General features: G+C 55.4%; 1 protein-coding gene and 1 long non-coding RNA gene across 2 annotated transcripts in view; one reads left to right on the forward strand and one right to left on the reverse strand.

Annotated features, from left to right (window-relative positions):
* LOC101670792 (plasmanylethanolamine desaturase) overlaps positions 1–19,494 on the forward strand; it is a 22,796-nt gene continuing 3,302 nt past the window's right edge. Inside the window, exons 1-4 of the mRNA XM_045082097.1 lie at positions 1–245; positions 7,885–8,004; positions 16,738–16,829; positions 18,003–18,147. Coding sequence (XP_044938032.1) covers positions 122–245; positions 7,885–8,004; positions 16,738–16,829; positions 18,003–18,147 — 481 coding nt within the window. The 5' untranslated portion in view covers positions 1–121. The remainder of the gene's footprint in view (positions 246–7,884; positions 8,005–16,737; positions 16,830–18,002; positions 18,148–19,494) is intronic.
* The window catches only part of LOC106005261, a 15,489-nt gene continuing 12,049 nt past the window's right edge, over positions 16,055–19,494 (reverse strand). Inside the window, exon 3 of the long non-coding RNA XR_006607350.1 lies at positions 16,055–16,411. This is a non-coding gene — a long non-coding RNA (uncharacterized LOC106005261). The remainder of the gene's footprint in view (positions 16,412–19,494) is intronic.

The raw sequence follows: 19,494 nt of genomic DNA on the forward strand, positions 1-19,494 counted from the left end.
TCCGCCGCGCCCGGCGCTGAGCGGTCATTGGGCGGCGTGATCTCGCCGCGGTTCCGCGGCCCTGCCGCCGCCGCCGCCGCCGCTGCTAGCAGAGCGCACCGGGCGGGCCGGGCGAGTGGCCATGGCGGGCGCCGAGGACGGGCCGGGTCAGCAGCCGGAGCTCGACGAGGATGAGGCGGCGTATTGCCGGCGCTGGGGCGCGCAGCACGCCGGGGCCCGCGAACTGGCCGCGCTCTATTCTCCAGGTAAGACCTCCGCCTCCCCCCCCACTCCGGGCCTGCAGTCACCAGCCCGGGCTTCGGACAGCGACCCCGGGCTCCCCAGATCGGAATCCCAGCCTCGGGCCCTGATGTAGAACTCCAGCCTTGGCTCCTAAACTTGCACATAGTGTTCCCAAGTCCGGGACCCCACCCCAGGGCCCCTTCCAAGCTCCAGGCACAGCTCCGGGCACGGGGCTTTCTAGATGCACAGACAATCCCTGTATCAAGGAACTGCCGTATCAGCTCCCCGGGCCACATACAGAGCTCCCATCGGACCCCCAGATCCGGATCCTAGCCTCAAAGCATCCGCGGCTGCAAAGAGCGCCCCTAGACTTGGGGACCCCCATCCTAGGCAGCCGGTCAGCTGCCTGCACTGCCACTCCCTCTAACCGCCCCCCCCCCCCCCCACCCCGGCCTCTTATAAGTCACATCCCATCCCAGATTCCTCAGATCCGGAATTCACACCCTAGGGCCCCATCTGTGCCCCAGCCAGGGCCTGGGCAGCAAACAGTGACCTCACCCACCAAATCTGGGCACGTCAGCCTCTCTGCTCTAGGAACCGCAACTTAGGGACTCCCGGCTACCTAGCGCCCCAGACGCCGCCCTTCCCCCAAGCCCTATTCTGAGCTTCAGTGGCCACAGACCATCCCCTCCCCCAGCAGAGCGGAGCCTCCGCTCTCTATTCCGGTATCCCGGTATCCCGAGTGGTGAGGGCACTGTAAGTCTTCCAGCTTAAGCTCCTCCCATCTGCAAGCCCCAAGTCCAGCCCTTGCCCCTTTCCCATTGCAGGCATCAGCCCCCTCCATTCTCTAAAACCCACAGCAGTTTAGAGACCTTTGCCGCCTGTTCTGCCCTGGCTCCTTCCCGCTGTGCCTACCATTTATGCTCCAGCAAGCACCGGCTCCACCACTCTTCTCTGACTTCCAGTAGAGCCCAGGGAATCTCACTGCGGGGCCGGGAAGGGGGGGTGTGTGCTGCCCCCAGGGGTTAAGGAAGTGCCTTGGAGAACTCCAGAGTCAGGTGACTGGGAGCCGCAGGAGGCCTCTCCACCCCAATGTCGCCATCACACCAAGCTTTGTTTGTCAAACATTCTGACATCTTTTGCCAGGGGACAGCCACCATGCACAGCCCTTGCCTGGGGTGGGCATGGTTCCACTACCACCTTTGGCTTTCTACCGTGACTGGCCTGGGTTTGCATACCATCTCTGCCATTGCTGGCTGTGTGACCTTGGGGCATTTGCTTTCTTGTTGAGACCTAGATCACCAGAGGCCCTTTCTGGACTTGCAATTCCATGCTCTGGGTGTGGTTGTGTTTTTGTTTGTTTGTTTGTTTGTTTGTTTGTTTTAGTGACTTGGGTACGGGGCACATGATACGGTAGTTTCTTTAGCTTGTTCCCAAAGCACCTAGCCTATGGACCTAAAACCTCCTGCACTCCCTGGGACAGTCTGGGCTTGGCATCCTGACTGCTGCTTACTGTGTGACCCTGGCCAAACCACTTTCCCTCTCTGAGCCTCAGTTTTCTCATCTCCAAAATGGACATTAAGTAAAGTTTACCTGTTCCTCAGGTAGTGTTTGGGGAAGAGGAAATGAGGTCGTCCACTTTGATGCTCCCCCAATAGGCTGGTGTTTCCTGTGAGTCTTGAAGTAAGGGGTTGCACTCTCTTGTCCAGACTCACCATCTGAGACTCAGGGTAAGGATTCCTTTGGTGTCCCGCTCTGCCCACCTGAGTAAACCCTACCCACTTTCAGCCAGATCATACTCAGGGATTCTGAGCTCCCCCAAGAGACTGACCCTTTCTCCATTCCGCTGATGATTGCATTTTTGTCTGGTTCTGATTTCCCCCAAATGCCCTTCACCCTCTGAAGAACAGCCATGCAGGGCTCTGAGAGTACAGACAAGCCTCCAGATGCCCCCAAATCTTCAGTAAAGGCCTTTTCTCCTCTTGACTCAGAGCTGGAAGGAGGCCAGGTGGTGAAGAGTGAGGAGTGGAGAAGCAGGAGACTGGTCAGACTGGTTTCTCCAAATGTCCTAGATCTCCCTCCCTCTGTCTCTCTTCCTTTCCTGTGTGGCCTTGCAGAAGTACCTTGACCTTCTCTGGACCTGACTTACGAAATGAGGAACCAGGCTTGGGGCACCTGGGTGGCTCAGTGGGTTAAGCCTCTGCCTTCAGCTCAGGTCATGATCTCAGGGTCCTGGGATTGAGCCCGGCATCAGACTCTCTGCTCAGCCAGGAACCTGCTTCCCCCTCTCTCTCTGCCTGCCTCTCTGCCCACTTGTTCTCTCTCTTTCTCTCTCTGTCAAATGAATAAATAAAATCTTTAAAAAAAAAAAAAAAAAAAAAAAAGAGGGACCAGGCTCATTACGTCTCGTCTGGAGCATCTTTGTCCCGGTCTCCATTCTAGGCCCTGAGGGCAAAGCAGTGAATAAGACAGAAAAAATAGAACTGGCATTTTACTAAGCCCAGTAAATAAGGAGAAGAGATCCCTTGCCCTGTGGTGGCAAGCATTATGGAGAAATTATATAGCAGGAAAGGGGGAAGTGAAATGTTGTTGGGGGCAGTAACATTTTAGAGGGGCCAGTTAAGGCTTCACTGAATCAGTCATATTTGAACACAGACGTGAAGAGAGGGAGGCCTGAAGATACTTGAGGAGGGATTGGTCCAGACCAAGGACCCAGCAAGTGCAAAGGCCCTGAGGTGGGAGCATGCCCAGAGTTGTTGTAGAACACCAAAGAGTCCCATGGGCTGGGGAAAAATGAGCAAGGAGAGAGTAGGAGAAGCTTCTGGGTTCCAGGACTGAATTCTTGATATTCTTGGGGCCAGAGATGGACTGGCAATGTGACAGTTGGCAGCAATAATAAGGCAGTTGACATAATTGAGATTTCTTTTCTTTTTTTTTTTTTTAAAGATTTTATTTCTTTATTTGATAGAGAGAGATCACAAGTAGACGGAGAGGCAGGCAGAGAGAGAGAGAGAGAGGGAAGCAGGCTCCCTGCCGAGCAGAGAGCCCGATGCAGGACTCGATCCCAGGACCCTGAGATCATGACCTGAGCCAAAGGCAGTGGCTTAACCCACTGAGCCACCCAGGTGCCCATAATTGAGATTTCTTTAGCACTGCTCGTGCTGGACGTTTCCTTCATGGGATCTCGTTTCGTCCTCACTACAACTGTCTCAGGTGTGCCCTCAGTGCTAACTGCATTTTTTAGGGGAGGAAACCGAGGCTTCCCCCCCACCACCACCTCCTGTAGCCTCCTCATGGCCCAGCCCCTACATGTGTTCTTCGTAATGCTTGTCCCGTGTAGGATCAAGCCTGCCTCTGCCCCTCCCAGAGGGCAGGGTCCGCAAGGCCAGGACTGCTTGTGTTTGATTTGCCTGGCACTTCATGGGCCCCCTGTCCATCCCGAAGACGTTTCCTGAGGCTTAGCAAAGAGGAGAGCCTTGGCCACAGTCACACAGCCATTCAGCGGCGGGGCTAGAACCAGAACACTGATGGAAGGAGGGGGGATGTTCTAAGTTCCATGTTCTTAGTCTTCACTGTGGAAGGGAGCCAGCCCAGGGTGGGTGTGCAGGAGGGGCCTGGTGTTCCAGGTCAGTGGAGCAGCATGTGTGCAGGGCCGGCGGCAGAGCGAGTGGGCCTGGTGTCTGCGGGGAACTGTGAGTAGTCTGATTGGGGCGGCACTGGGTGGTGGGACGGCCCTATCCTGTGGGCCCCGAGTGTCTGGCCAAGAAGCGGGGGCCTGGTCCTGCGAGTCCTGGGAGTCATGGAGGGTCCCCTAGCCCACTGCACTCCGGGCTCGGGGTTCACGCAGCAGCCTGCCCTGTGCCAGGATTTGTGAAGGACCTGGCAGGCTTGGCAGGCCTCGTGGGCAAGCCTGGGGGTAAGGCTTCGCACAGCTTCCCAGCAGGTACCCACGGAAACCTGGTTGTGGGTGTGCTACATCTCAGGGGCTCCGGGCTCCAGGGGTGGGCCCTCAGGGGTCACACCACCCTGGCTCACTACACGTACTTCTGGCCCTGGGGGATACAGGATCTCTTAGCCTGGGGCCAGAGCAGAGATTCAGTCCCCCCAAATGGGCCTGACGGAAGCCAGAGACCCGGGGCCCCTTCCCAAGCCGGGCCTGGTCCCTGCCACTCTGGGCTGAGTTTTCTCTCTCTCTCCCTCAGTCTCGTTCTTTTTCCACTTTGTCTCTCCTCTCTGGCTACACTCTTTTGTCTTTTTTCTCTTTGTCTCCCTATCATCTCTCCACGTCTCTGTTTTTCCTCTCTTCCTGTCTCTCTGTGTCTCTGATTCCTGTTCTCTCGCATCTCTTGGCCTCTGTCTCTTCCTCTTGTCTCTCTCCGGTTCCTGCCTTTTCTCTACCTTCTGTCCCCGCACCAACCCGACGCTAAGGGCCATCCAAAGCGCAGGTTATTCAGGGCTTGTCTGACTGAAGCGAGGAGAGTCGGGCCTGATGCCAAGCCCTTGGCCGCCGAGGCCTGCTCCCAGGAAAGCAAAGATGGCCGAGGCCTGGCGCCTGGCCTCCCCTGCTCCTCCCAGCTGTCCACAGCCACCACACGCAACAGGCCAACGGGCATTCACTGCCATAACCCGGAGCCCAGATCATGGACCCTGGCCAGGCCAGGGGCTGGCTCAGGAAAACAGGGCCCAGCACTCTGCCAGAGGTGGCCCGAGCACTTGTGTCCTAACCAAAGCCCTTCTCTCCCCCTGGACCTCAGTCTACCCATCTGAATAGCGATGCTGCTTACGCCCCCTCGCCGTGCAGGCCCTGCCAGGCTGGCTGTCCGTGCTGTGACTTTGGACTAGTTTTTTCACCCGCTGAAAATGAAGATTTTTTTTACCCTCCGAAAAGTTTTACCCACTGAAAATTTTTACCCTCAGTATCCTCACCTGGGAAGTGAGATTATATAGCTCATCCCTGGAAGCACTGAGACTTGAGGGAGTGACCTGGTCTCCGGGTCAAAAAGGCCCCCAAAGGAAGCCACCCAATAGGAGGCCCCAGGAAAAGAGAAGAGACTGAGCCAAACCAGGAGCTCTTGCCCCCTTCCGATGGGGGTGGGCAGCCCCTGCTACTCAGGCCTGGGCTGCCCAGAGCCTTGTGTTCACAAGGGAAGCAGGAAATCAGAAATTGTAGGTGATTTTTTTTTCTTAATGTAGCTTTTCTTTCTTTCTTTCTTTTAAGCCGAGAGCTGGAGGGCACTGGTCTGCAGCATCTCTAACGTAGGCTGCCCCGGCACCCCGGCCTAGCCGGGGCGCGTGTCGGCCATTGTTACTGGTACTCCATTGTGTTGCTGCCCCTGCAGTCCGGGGCGGGGGCGGGCAGGCTGGTGTGGACGAATCCCCTTCTCCTCACCCCTTCCACCTGCCCCCTGCGGGCTTCTGCTTCCGAGTCTCGGGCCCGGGCCACAAACAGGAACCAGAAAGGGGAAGGCTGCGCTGGGCCAGATTACAGTGACCCCAGGTAGGGGCCGCTGGAGCAACAGGGTCACGTGGCCCAAGGGAAGTGGCCACTAAGAATTGGGATGCGAGAGGTTCCAGGCTACTTCTGCTGCTGTGGGACTGCTGTCAGGTCCTCGCCCTCGCTGTGCCTCAGTGTCCTCATCTGTACGAGAAGGGGGCCAAGGGGGTGCCACCCTGGGCATGTTCCTTCTCCTCTCTGACCCTCGGTCTTTGCACAGGGTGAGGGGAGGGCCGCTGTTCTGATTCTGGCCCCAGGCTCAGCCTGCTTTTGTATGGCCTGGCCAAGGCCCTTCTCTCTCTCTGAGCCTTTTTCCCTCTCAGGAGCAGTGGAATGCCTGATAGTCTCTTCTAAGGTGCTTCGGTGAAGGGCACCCAGAGACAAAGCCTGGCAGTTGTCCTCTAAGATTCTGTTAGATATTCGTTCATTCCACAGGCATTTAGTGAGTATCAGCTCTGTGCCAGGGCCTTGGTGAGCAAGCCAGACATGGTCCTGGGCCTTCTGAGTTCACATTCGGGTCGGGGAGGGTGGATGTCATAGGGGCAGCCCTATGCCGGGAGAGTCCAAGAGTCCGAGGAAGCATCATGGATAGCCTCCTGGAGGTGGAGGCTCCAGGCCAAGGTCTGCAAGGCCATTGCCAGAGTCTCTCCGGGTCAGAAGGGAGTGAAGGGAATAGCAAGCATTAAGAAAGGAAAGACACAGGAAGAACCCTCTCTCTCTGCCGTGTCCCCTTCAGTTGTTAATCACTCACAAGGACCTGCCCGGCCATAGGGTCCTAGTCGATAGCTGACTAGCCGGACAGCCTTACGTTCCTTCCTCGGGACCACTCTGACCCTCTGATCTCTCACCTGCAAAATGGCATCACCTCAGCAGGTACCTGGCACAGAGCCACTGCTTAGTAGATGTTAAACACTGATGATAAGAAAATTATTATCATTAAGGGTCTTCCATGCCCTTGGGACCAGCCGCCTGGGAAAACAATATCCCCAGGGGTCCTAGAGCACAGTCTGTACCGCCCACACAATGTTTTCCTTCCTTTTTTTTTTTTTTTTTTAATTTTAATTTACAATTACAAAAGATTTTTGATCGGGGAGTGCATTCACAAACACAAAATCCCAAGGGGAGTAAGTGAAAGCCAGTCTTGATGAGGTAGCTTTTTCTTTTCTTGCATAAATGGCTGCCGGTTAGCCCTTGGCTGTCTTGCATTCAACAGTATGTCCTGACATCCTCCATGTCCACATATAGACAGCCGCCTGGGCATTTTTTGCTGGCTGCAAGGATGCGGCAGACCAAATTAATTTGGCTGATCCCCCGGGCTTTGGCCACTTGCAGTGTTGAGACCCCCCAAAAGACCCCACAGACGGGGCTGCAGTGAGTGAATTGCTTGTCTGAGCTCACATGCCTTTTAAAAATATGTGGCAGGAAATTTAAAAAGATTTCACACCCATGTCCTCATTTCTGGCTTCTCTTGGGAATTAGGAGCTCGGGCACTCTGGGCCCATACTCCCACCTGGCGGGGGGCTGCCCATTAGTGACCCTCCTTCACGCAGGGCATGGGGGCCGCACTCCACGGCCCCCGCGCAGCGCACCTTACCCCATGTCACGTGCCTGGCCCCTCCTCTCCTGTGTCATGCCCCCAGACCCCCCCTGCTCCCAGCAGGAGCCCTAGAAGTGATAACCAGGCCCATTTCTCCTAAACCCTGTGACTCGTTGGACCCCTTGCTTGGTGGACGTTGGGCAGGATCTGATCCTCTGGGGTTAAAAGGTGTTCGTGGCCTCCATCTCCAAGTAATTACGTACAAAAGGGGAGAAGTGATGCCATGGTGTCAGAAAAAGCTCATTAAATTTCCCTGGAGCGTGTCCACACAGAGCCCACAAGGGCCCAGGAGACAAGTTCTGGTCCCCTCCACCAAAGAATTGGCCTGTGCAAGGCCAGCTTTGTGGGCCGGTGCCTTGGGCAGACTCTTCCCCTTCTCTGGGCCACAGTGACCTCATCTGTGAAATCTTTTATTCCCAGCAGCGCCTACGTTCAGCCTGTGCTTGGTGCGTCAGGCTCTGTGACTGTGGCAGGAGAGCTCATACAGGTCCGGCTCTGTCTGGCTTCAGTCCACAGCCCCGTGGCCTTTGCCACCCAGGCTGCGCTCACCCCCGGCCTCCTGTCCCCGCAGGCAAGCGCTTCCAGGAGTGGTGCTGCGTGGTCCTGTGCTTCAGCCTCATCGCCCACAACTTGGTCCACCTGCTGCTGCTGGCCCGCTGGGAGCACACGCCCCTCGTCATGCTGGGTGTTGGTGAGTGCCTGGGGTCCCCAGGGGTCAGGGACCCACCTGCTGTGCACATGCCCATGTGCACATGTGAACCAAGGACATGCCATGGGAACCCCACCTCTGTCTCGGTGACACCTCCGTTCCTCCTCTTACTTGGGCCAAAACCCTGGGCATCGGCCTCAGTTCCTCTCTTTGTCTTCCGTTCCACATCGAGACCCTCAGCAAATGCCCTCGGCTCTCCTTCCTTCCTTCCTTTTAATGATTTTATTTATTTGAGAGTGAGAGAGTAAAAGAGAGCACAAGTGGGAAGCAGGAGGGAGGAAGCAGGCTCCCCACTGAGCAATCAAAGCAATGTGGGGCTTGATTCCAGGACCCCGAGATCACAACCTAAGCTGAAGGAAGACGCTTCACTGACTGAGCCACCCAGGCGCCCCTTGGCTCTATTTTCAAAATGTACCCAGAATCCAAACATTACCTTCCATCTCCACTCTCCTTGCTCTGGTCCAGCCACTGGCCTCTCCTGCCCGGACTTTTGTGGGAGCCTCTTCCCTGGTCCCCAGCCTTCCCCTTTGCCCGCACTGTCCATACTCACTGGTAGCCGGAAGGATCCCATTAGATCATCAGTAAAGTCACGCTACACCCCCGGTTCTCTGTATACACAGAATAAAATACCGACTCCTCAGTACCGCCTGGTCCCAGTTCCTCCTCAGACACCATCTCCCTCTGCTCTTCTCTGGGGTATCCTGCTCCCTCTACACAGACCGCCTCATTGTGTCTCCCCTATGCACTTTTGGACATACTCATATCTCAGGGCCTTTGCACATGCTGTTCCTGTGCCTGGAACTCTCTTCCCATAGACACCTACCTGGTTCACTTCCTCATCCAGGTCTCTACTCAGAGATCACCTCCTCAGGGAAGCTCTCCCTGATACCCTTCAAAAATAGAAGCCCTACCATACACCATCCCCTCGACATAATCCATTATACAGTGTACTTATTTGCTCAGTACCTGTCTCCCTCCACTCAAATCTCAGATCCCCGAGAGCGGACATTCTTGTGTGTTCCCTGCTGCAGGCTCAGCCCCAAGCAGGAGGCCTGGCACACAGTAGGTACTCGATAAATACTTACTGAATCAGGGAACAAAGGAATGAGCAGCCGCAACTTACAGAACCTGCCCATGCTTCCCACTGGTCAGGCCTCCCCTGTCCACAGCTGGGGAGTCAGATGCCACACTTGTCCTCACTTTCCAGACGAACAAACTGAGGCCCAAAGAAGGGCCAGCCGGTGTCACACCTCAAGCCAGAAGCATAACCTAGTTCTCCACTCGCCGTCTCCACTCCCAAGTCCCGGGGGGACTCCTTTCCTTCCTGTCTGCACTCTGGCCTCCCCTCTGCCCTCGAACTCAGGCTCTCCTCCCCTCCCTGCCCCGGGTGCCCAGGCAGAGGCGGCAGCTGTGCCCTCGGTCCGTCCTCCTGGCCCTCCCCAAGTGTTCAGCTCCTGCAATCTCATTAAAAACACTCTGGCCGCCTAAGCCAATAGTGCTCAGGCTGGCTAACGGAGCCATCTGGGTGTGCCGTAGGGTGGGCCTGTGCAGGGGGGCAGGGGGGCTGGGCCAGCTGGGGGAGAGGGAGTTAACCCATCCGGTGCCGGGGAGCCTGGGTCCCCCTTGGGAGCCACACATGTCCCCTTTGCCCCGGGGTGAGAGGGATCTCCCCTGCAGCCTCTCTGCCTCCAAGCACTGCCTTCAGGGGCAGGAATGTGGCCGGCGTGAGCCCTGTTGCCCCATCTGGGGGTGGTTAGGAGCAGGCCCTGGGTTCCAGTCCCAGCTCTCCTGCCCTGTGGCTGTGGGGCTTTGGGCGGGTGTGCTTGTGCTTGCATCTCTGAGCCTTGTTTTCAACATTTCTATGCTGGGGCTGCTCGGGGTACCTGCCAACTCGGGCTGTCCCGAGGCCAAAGTGCAGCTGCATGTAGCTGCCAAGGGACCAGTGACAGAGCAGAGGTGGAGAGGCAGCCCCCGACGTACCACTGTGCTCGGCAGTGGATATTTCCCAAGGGCCTACTGTGCACCGAGCCGCACACTGGGCGCTTTTAACTCAATTCTTTGCTTGCCAGTTGGCCCTCCCCTGGGCCGCCACCGAGTCTGGGGTCATTTGCCCAGACATGCCCTGTACTCAAGCCACAGCCTCTCCCAGCGGGGCCATCCAGCCTGCAGTTAGTACCTGGAAGAGAACATGTTGGAGCCCTGGTGTGTGTCCCAGGCAGGTCACCACCTCCTTTCCCTGGTTGGGATCAGAGCTTCCAGTCCCTGGCTCAGGAGCTCTCTGGCTGTCCAGTCACCACAGGTGACACCAGTTCCCCCATCCCACACCTTTGCCTCTGGGCGATAAGAGTAGACAATCTCCTGATAGTGATGTTTGCACAGTCCCTAATCGATTTAAGTAGCCACCCTGATTTGTGTGTTAACACGCAGGAGGCTAGGCACCATGCCAGTCTGCAGAGCCTACCTCTGGCCCAGCGCTATCTCCCCAGAGGCTCCAGTGCCTCTGGCAGGCCCTGGAAACCAGGAGAGGCGGAAGCATGAAAAGGTGCCCAGTTAATAAACACGGGCCGATGATGCAATGCTGGGAAGCAAAACGAAGATAAGAAAACAGGCAGTGAAGGCCTTTCTGGAAAAGTGGCATTTGCTGGGAGACCTGAAGGAGGTGAGGGAGGAGATTAGATAAATATCTGGGGGAGGGGTCGCAGGGAACAGCAGGTGCAAAGGCCCAGAGGCTGGTGTGTGTCCAGGGAACCGACAGGAAGCCAATGTGGCTGGAGAAGGCTGATCTGAGGAAAAGTAGTTGGTGGCAGCTCAGAGAGGTGGAGGAGGGGGGTGTAGACAGCAGGACTGTGGTCTAGACTTGGAGTTTTGTTCGGTGGGCCATGAGGGGCCACTGATGAGCTACAGGGAGGACGGATGGGGGCGGGAGGGCTGGAGAGAGGCGAGCGTGGTGGCCCAGACCAGGTAGGGCAGTGGAGGTGGTAAAAAACCATCAGATTTCCAGCAAGCTGTGTGAGGCGAGCAGCCAGAGGGCCCCGTCAGCTCGGTGGTAGAGGTGAGGAGGGCCTGTCGGTGGTAATTCTCAGGCTTGGATGGAAGGGCCATTAACAGAGGTGGGAAGAGGCAGCTTGGGGGGAGATGCTTGAGCTGCCTGCCTGAGAGCCCCGGGCGAGGTGCCAAGCACAAAGTTGGAAATCGGCGTCTGGAGTCCAGGAAGGGGGCCAGGGATAGAAATCTGGGGGGTCCTCGCAGTAGAAGAGGTGTCTGAAGCTCAGATGCTGGCGGAGTGCCCCCAGGGGCTGGTACAGGCCGAGAAGAGGCCCAAGGCCCTGGTGCCTCCAGGCTGGCGGGGGAGGAAGAAGAGCCAGCCAAGGGGTGGGCGGGATTACAGAAGGCAGGAGGAGAATGTGTCTCCAGAAGATTTGGGGGTCCACTAGGAGCGGCTGCGGAGCGAACCAGCAGGATGGGGCAGCAAGGGGACCACCGGATTTGGCCACATGGAGGCCATCAGGGACCTTGACAAGGACAGTATTATTCTCAGCAGAAGCGTGAACAAATGATCGTCCCTGGGAGCCTTGAGCTGTTTGCTGAGCGTGGGCGCTAGAGAGCTGGCCCTTGAGGACTGAGTAGGAGTTTCTGGCGGACTAGTAGAGGGGAGGGCGTTCTAGGCAAGGGAGCACAGTGAATGCAAGGACTGATGTTGAAGTCAGAGGTTACCCAGCCTCAGGTCAGGTGAGGAGTCAAGCTGAAACCTGGGAAAAGGTGATGAAGCCGGGATTTGTGAGGCCAGGATTTGGCCCAGGCCCCTGTGGAGCAGCCTGCCTTCAGCTGATGGTGTTTTTCTTTTTTCTTTTTCTTTTTTTTTTTTTTTTTAAGATTTTATTTATTTGGGGGCACCTGGTGGCTCAATGGGTTAAAGCCTCTGCCTTCAGCTCAGGTCATGATCCCAGGGTCCTGGGATCGAGCCCCCACATCGGACTCTCTGCTCAGCGGGGAGCCTGCTTCCTCCTCTCTCTCTGCCTGCCTCTCTGCCTACTTGTGATCTCTCTGTCAAATAAATAAATAAAATCTTTAAAAAAAAAAAAAAGATTTTATTTATTTGTCAGCAGGAGAGAGAGCGGGCAGGGGAGTGGCAGGCAGAGGGAGAAGCAGGCTTCCTGCTGAGCAAGGAGGCTGGTGCAGGCTGGATCCCAGGATGCGGGAATCATGACCTGAGCCAAAAGCAGACACTTAAGCAATTGAGCCACCCAGGTGTGACCACATCTGTCTTAGCTGCTCTCCCTGTCTCCATGCCAGGCCTTGAAATTGGAGGGGACTAACCAGGCACAGCTGGCTGACCTGTGGCCACATGCAGTCCCCACCCGGTGGGTCAGGGTAGCCCAGAATGAGTCCTGTACCCTATTCCAGTGTCCTGCACATGGGATGCTGACCAGCCCCAAGCTGCCCCCAGAAGGAGCCAGCTCCAGCTACTGCCTCCTACACTGGGACAAAGATGCCCTGTGTGTTTGCCTCACCACCCCTGCCCCCATCACAGCCTCTTCAGGCAGCAGGCCAGGAGTCCTGGAGTCACTGCTCTTGAAACAGCCTCTTGCACAGACCCGGAGCTCACAGAGCCTAAGGATGGGGTGTGTTCCTCTCCAAAAGCAATTCCTGACATCTATCCAAAGCACACATCCCTCCCTGCCTGGGAGCCTGCCAAGGCCAGGTGCTGGTCATTTGACAGATGACAAGACTGAGGCCTGGGGAGGGGGGTAACACCTAAGCTACTAACTAGGGCCACTCCTGGGAGCGTTAACCATGTCCCAGCGACTGACTTTACGAGCATCAGCCCAGTTCATCAACTGATTGTGCTTAAGGAAAGTAAGTGCTATGAACGTCCCCATTCCGCAGACCGGGATCTGAAGGCTCAGCATCACTGGGAGCTGCCCTCACGATCGTCCCTGGCTACTCACCTGCAGCCCCAACCGCCCTTTCCTTCCGAGTCTGGAAAAGTCAGGATGGGTTGGGCCCTATCGCTGTGGACGTAAACTAAGATGATGCAGTTTTTCAAAAACAGAGCTTATTTACTAATAGTTTTAGATTTACAGAAAATGAGCAGGGAGTACGTAGAGTTCCCACACAGCCCCTGGCCCCAGTTGCCCTTACTGTTAACATCTTCTATTTTACATTAGTGTCTGTACATTTGTTACAGTCAAGATACCAATACGGATACATTTATTATGAATTAAAGTCCATTGCTTATTCCAATTTCCTTAGTTTCGACCCAATGTGGCCTTTTTCTGTTCCAGGATCCCATCTAGGATCCCACTCACATTTATGTATCATGTTCCTTTAGGGTCCTCTTGGTTGTAACAGTTTCTCAGGCTTTCCTTGTTTTTGGTGACCTTGACAGTATTGAGGAGCCCTGGTATCTCATAGGATGTCCCTCAATGGGAATGAGAGAGCCCACATACACGCAGTGGGGAGGAGCAGAGGGAGAGGGAGAAGCAGAGAGCCCGATGCGGGGCTCGATCCCAGGACCCTGAGATCATGACCTGAGCTGAAGGCAGACGCTTATTAACCCACTGAGCCACCCAGGCACCCCCATTTTTAACATCTTTGATACAGGGCCTGGCACACAGGGAGAGCTCTGTAAGTGGTAGCCACTATCATAAATATTGTTTTTCTCTTATTTTCATTATTATCATTCTTGTCATCTGTAAGGATTAAATGCTTACAACGATTAAGGAGATAAGATGTGTAACCGGCTTAGGACTAGCCTTGGTCCAGTTTAGGGATTAAGAGAGATAAAACATTTAAGGTGCTGGCACAAGGCCTGGCACCTGTAAGTGCTCCATAAATGTTGTGAGTGAGAACAAATACGTAGCTGGCGTCTCAGCCCCCGAGGCAGTGCAGGCATGTGTCTGCCCACAGGCTTGCGTGTGAATGTTCACAGCCTCGACTCCTAGCAGCTGCACCTGGAAACCACCCAGATGTCCAGCAGCTAAAAATGCCCCATGGCGCATCCCAACTATGGAATATGGCTCAGCAGGAAAAAGGATGTGCTGTGGCAGATAAAGCGGGGCGGTGTGACCCAGCACCTGCCTGGGAGGGTGGCTTTAGCCAGGAGTCTGGGGTGATGTTTGCCCCGAGCCCAGGAGGACTAGCCCCCCCCCCCTTGCTGGGGATCTTCAGGGAGAGATGGAGTATGACATAGGGGAGCAGCAAGGGCAGAAGCCCTTGGCTTGGGGCCACCTGGGTGGCTCAGTCGGTGAAGCGACTGCCTTTAGCTCAGGCCATGATCCCGGAGTGCTGGAATCAAGCCTCCCGAGTCCTGCTCTGTGCTCAGCAGGGAGTCTGCTTCTCCTTCTCCTTCTGCCTGCTCCTCCCCCCGCCACCACTGGTGCTCTCTCTCGCTCACTCGCAAATAAATGAATGAAATTAAAAAATAAATAAAGATTTTATTTATTTGAGAGAGAGAGAGAGAGCTCAAGGTGGGGGGGTGGGAGAAAGAGGAAGAGGGGGAGGCAGACTCCCCACCGAGCAGGGAGCAAGACCCTCGGGCCATGACCTGAGCTGAAGGCAGTCACCCAACTGCCTGAGCTACCCAGGCGGCCCTAAATAAAGTCTTTTTTTTTTTTTTTAAGATTTTATTTATTTATTTGACAGACAGCAAGAGAGGGAACACAAGCATGGGGAGTGCGAGAGGGAGAAGCAGGCTTCCTGCTGAGCAGGGAGCCTGATGCTGGGCTCGATCCTAGGATTCTGGGATCATGACCTGAGCCAAAGGCAGACACTTAACAATTGAGCCACCCAGGTGCCCCTAGCCCTAAATAAAATTTTAAAGGGGAAGAAAAAAAAAAAAAAAGCCCACTCCCCTAGCCCAGGTGTCCTCGAGGAGCAGGACTGCCCAGCCTGGACGGCACCTAGGGGTTTTTCTGCAGCCTCCACAGTGTCCCAAGGCCCTGGTCCCCTGTCACCAAGGAGGTAGGGACCCCAGCAGAACTCAGAGAATCCCTAAAAGGTTCCTGGTGTGTCTCAGATTTCACAGGAAGAACCGGCCTGGGGAGGAGGAGGGGAAGGGTTTGTACTCGAAACTGCATTTGTGGCCTGCATGGTTCACAGCTTGCCCCCACCCCCTCCTATCGCCCTGCTCCAGGGGACAGTGAGCTCAGTGTCTGCTGCGTCCCTGGCTCTAGAGCTTAGCACACAGTAGGTCCTCCCCAAATGGTGCTTGATAGACAAAATGATTGAAGAATGATTGATCTGCTTGCTGTGTGCCAACCACTGTAGTTAGTGGGTTTGCACTGATTCATTCCCGGAATGTTTACTGAACCCCCTACTAAGGGCCAGGAACTGGGACGAAGCCATAAACAATTAAAGTCTAAAACCCTTGCCTTTGTGGAGTTGACATTCTTGAGCGAGGGAGACCATGAGCAAACAGAGGATAAGTGCTTGGAAAGAAAGAAAGGAGACAGGAGATGCTGGAAGCTGGGGGTGGTGATAATTTTAGATCAGATGTCTCCAGCAGATGTTTGACAAAGCCCTGGAGGAAGTGAAGGAGTGTGCTGCACCACACCTGGGGAAGGAACATTCCAGGCAGAGGGAACAGCAAATGCAAAGAGAGAGAGAGATGCAGAGGCGTGTGAGAGATGCAGGGGGAGAGGGAATAAGCCAGGAGGGCTGAGATGGCAGTGAGCAGGGGGAGTAATGGGGGACGGCACTGGGGTGCTCCCTTGTACAGGCAGTGGGCCAACCTGCCTCGGTTTCCCCCCGTGTGCAGGGGAAGTAGATTTGGACCTCAAGACAAGTTAAGAGCCCCTCTGTGCCACTTGCCATCTTTGTGGCCTCTGCCTAGTCCCTTCTGTTCTGCAGGCCTCCCATTTCCGCCTCTGTAAGGAGAGCGTGAGGATGGTACCAACTTGGAACAGACTGTGGGACCCCACTGAGATCAACATGCAAAGAGCTTGTGCCTAGTACCGAAAGTGCTCAATAAATGACAGCTGCATTTTTTTTTTTTTTTTTTTTTTTTTTTTTTTTTTTTTTTTTTGGTGATGACCATTCCCATCCACCTAGAGGAAACTAGGACACAGAGAGGTTCAGCATCATGCTCAACATCACACAGCTAGTGAGAGACAGCTAGGATTTAAGTCCAGATCTGACAGCCCTTAACCTCTGTATTATACTGAGCCCTCAAGTGAGTGAACGGTGTTGGGGTCTTTGAGGGAACCCCAGTCCAGTTCCAAACACATTGAGAACAAAGTCAAGGAAAAGGCTGCCAGAAAAGCCAGATTGGAGAGGAAGGCGTGGCTCCCGTCTACACCTGAGGTGTTTCCCAACAGCAGACCCCAGAAGGATACTTCCGTCTAGTCACTGGCAGCGCTGGAACAGAGCAGGCTTCCGTCTGTAGTGCCTGGAGCCAGAGAGAAGCGCACAGTCAGCTCCTAACAGGGAAAAGTTGAGTTGATCTGCTCATGCCCAGTTTATGTCCTCCAGACTCACCGAGCAAATGAGTCCCCACATATCCCCGGGCAGAGCAAGTAAAGGGACAAGAGTGTTACACCTAAGGCTCCATTCAGAGGGAAAAAGGCAACCCAGGTAGAGAAGGGACATCATCCCCTATAACAAATGAGTGAGTGAGCAAGCAGGCGAGTGAACAGGGGCTCCCTACTGTGGGGTGGAGGGCAGGACTGTCCCTTGGGGTCCCCCACCCCTACCTCACCCTCCTCTTGTCCACAGTTGCAGGAGCTCTCATTGCTGACTTCTTGTCTGGCCTGGTGCACTGGGGAGCTGACACTTGGGGCTCTGTGGAGCTGCCCATCGTGGGGAAGGTACGTACCGTTGCCCCAGCCCTGCCACCTAGCAAGGGGTTGGGCTGTCTGACCGTGGGTGAGCCCCCTCCCTCTCAGAGCCTCCCATTTCCCTGTTTGAAAGACAGAAACCATCGTTCCAGTCTGACCCCATGTCCCTCTTCTGGGACGAGAACAGACTAGAGAACCCTCTGGGATTTTCTGGAAGCAAAAGCATGAAGCCTGGGATAGTCAGAAAGCTTTGAGCCCCCTGAATTTGGGGGCCACATCTTGTTCTCCTTTGCCAGCCCTGGTGTCCCTGTTTCTTTAATTGAACTTAACCTTCTGTCAGGTTCCTTTGGTTGTGACAAAGTCCAGTACAAGCTGGCTTAACCAAAGGTCGTCATTCATGTAACTGAACAGTAGAGTAGAACCCAGGGAAAGCGTTGCCGGGTCCAGTAGGACAAACCCAGCAGTCCAGTCATACCATGTTCTCATGATTCTCTCTCCACGTCTCCCTCCGCTTTACTCTCTGTTGGCTTCATTGTCACCTAGGCTTTTCCTTCATCCTACCAGTGTGGCCCTGTAGGCGGAAGAACTCTCCTTTCCCACAGTTAGAGCCAAAGTCCCATGGCTCCCTCCCACTGGCCCAGCGGAGGTCACATGCCCATCCCTGTCCTGCACCGTGGCAGAGAAATGCTCAGATTGGCCGGGCCAGGATCGCGTGCTCACTTTGAACTAGGGGGTTAATTAGTTAGTTAGTTGGTTGGTTGGTTAGTCAGCCCCATCGGAACAGCATGTACCAATACAAGAGGAAGATGAGGAGACAGTTACCAGGAGGGGCGTGGCCGTGGGGGAGAAAAAGAAGGGAGGCCTTCCTGCCACTGTGAGAGCCGTCCTCAGCTGTATCAGAGTGGGGCAGAAAGGTGGAGATCGTCTGCATCTCCCCTCCCACCTCTGAGGGGGGGACTGAGCACCATCCTGGGGTCCCGGCCAAGTCATTAGGACTGTCTTCTGCCAAAGCTGTTTAGGCCTGGACCCTGAAGGCCGGGTGGGCTCCACGTCGGCAGCATGGTGGAATGTTCTGGCATCCCAAAGGCCAGGAGGTGAGCCTGAGTCTGGTGTGCCCAGGAGGTAGTGGAGAGGCGCTGGCCGCCACAGGCCAACTGGTCCCATCTGTCCCTTCTCTGGCCCCCACCCCCACCCCCACCCCAGGCTTTCATTCGACCCTTCCGAGAGCATCACATCGACCCCACAGCCATCACCCGACACGACTTCATCGAGACCAACGGCGACAACTGCCTGGTGACCCTGCTGCCCCTGCTGAACATGGCCTACAAGTTCTGCACCCAGAGCCCCGGTGAGTGCGCCAGCCGCCCAGCTTCTCTTGGACAATCTGCTCTGGCCATCCTGGGTCCTTGTTCCCATTTGGCTTCACGGGGCAGGAGCCGTGGCCGCCATCTTTAGACGGTCCCCATGACCCCCTGCTGCCCGACCCCTGCCCACCTTGCTCCTGGGCGTGGCCTGCCAGGCCCTGAGGGCCGCTGGCTTGGCTGCCTTGGCTTAGTAATTAGAATACAGCCTATGAACTCGGGAAGTTCTGAGTTCTGATCTCTCCCTGCCTGTTTGGGGGAAGAAAGAAAGTCATTTTCACCTCAGTGAGCGGCAGTTATCTGTCAGGTGGGCGGGGCGGGCGGCGGTGGTAAGTACTTTCCTGTGCCCGGTCTTGTTCTAACAATTTGACACCTTGTGCATCCTTGGAGCAACCCCTCCCCCTGTGGGTAGATGTGAGGAGTTTCTGTGGTACAGTGGCCGCTGCAGTGCCCGCCCGTATCCTCTTACACGGGCAGGCGCCCATCCCCCAGTTGCCATCAGTGGTGGTTGCTCCCAGCTGGCCCTTCTGAGAACTGCCAGAGCAGGTCCCACCTCTCCCCTCGGGATAAGTCTGAAGCCCAAGCCTATGGGGCGCCTGGGTGGCTCAGTGGGTTAAAGCCTCTGCCTTCGGCTCAGGTCACGATCTCAGGGTCCTGGGATCGAGCCCCGCATCAGGCTCTTTGCTCAGTGGGGAGCCTGCTTCCCCTCCTCTCTCTCTGCCTGCCTCTCTGCCTACTTGTGATCTCTCCCTCTGTCAAATAAAATAAAATAAAATAAAAATCTTTTAAAAATAAAAATAAATAAAGCCTAAGCCTAAAGTGACAGGAAAAACCTACAGAAGACCAGTCCTCTCACCTCTGGGTGAGACCAACTCTATGAAGCCATTAACTCTCCAGAGCTGCCCCCCAGGATCAGGCTGAGACAAGATTCCCCTAACCCCAACACTGCTTAGCTCTTCCCCTGCTTCCCTTACCCCCTCAGATGTTTTTCTGAACAGAGGACGCCTCCCCCATTCCTCCTCATATAAATTCTGAGCATGTGAACCCGTGTCTCAGGCTCTGCTTCTAGGGAACCTGGACAAAGACTTACTCCCATTTTACTGATGACAAGGTTGAGACTCAAAGAGGCAGAGGCACTGACCCAAGCTCATATAGCCAAGAAATGTCAGAGCACGGACCTGAAGCCGGCCCTGCCTGACTCCAGAGCCCACATCTGTAATGGTTCATCCACTGACTCCATTATCTGCCCACTGAGCAGAAGAAAAGACTGAGGCCCAGAGGGGAATCTGAACTTGCCTGAGACCATTGGCAGGGGCAGGGGGGCGGGGAGAGGC

This window comes from Mustela putorius, unplaced genomic scaffold (genome assembly GCF_011764305.1).
Source record: "Mustela putorius furo isolate JIRA1106 unplaced genomic scaffold, ASM1176430v1.1 tig00000592_pilon_pilon_pilon, whole genome shotgun sequence".
Lineage (NCBI taxonomy): Eukaryota > Metazoa > Chordata > Mammalia > Carnivora > Mustelidae > Mustela > Mustela putorius.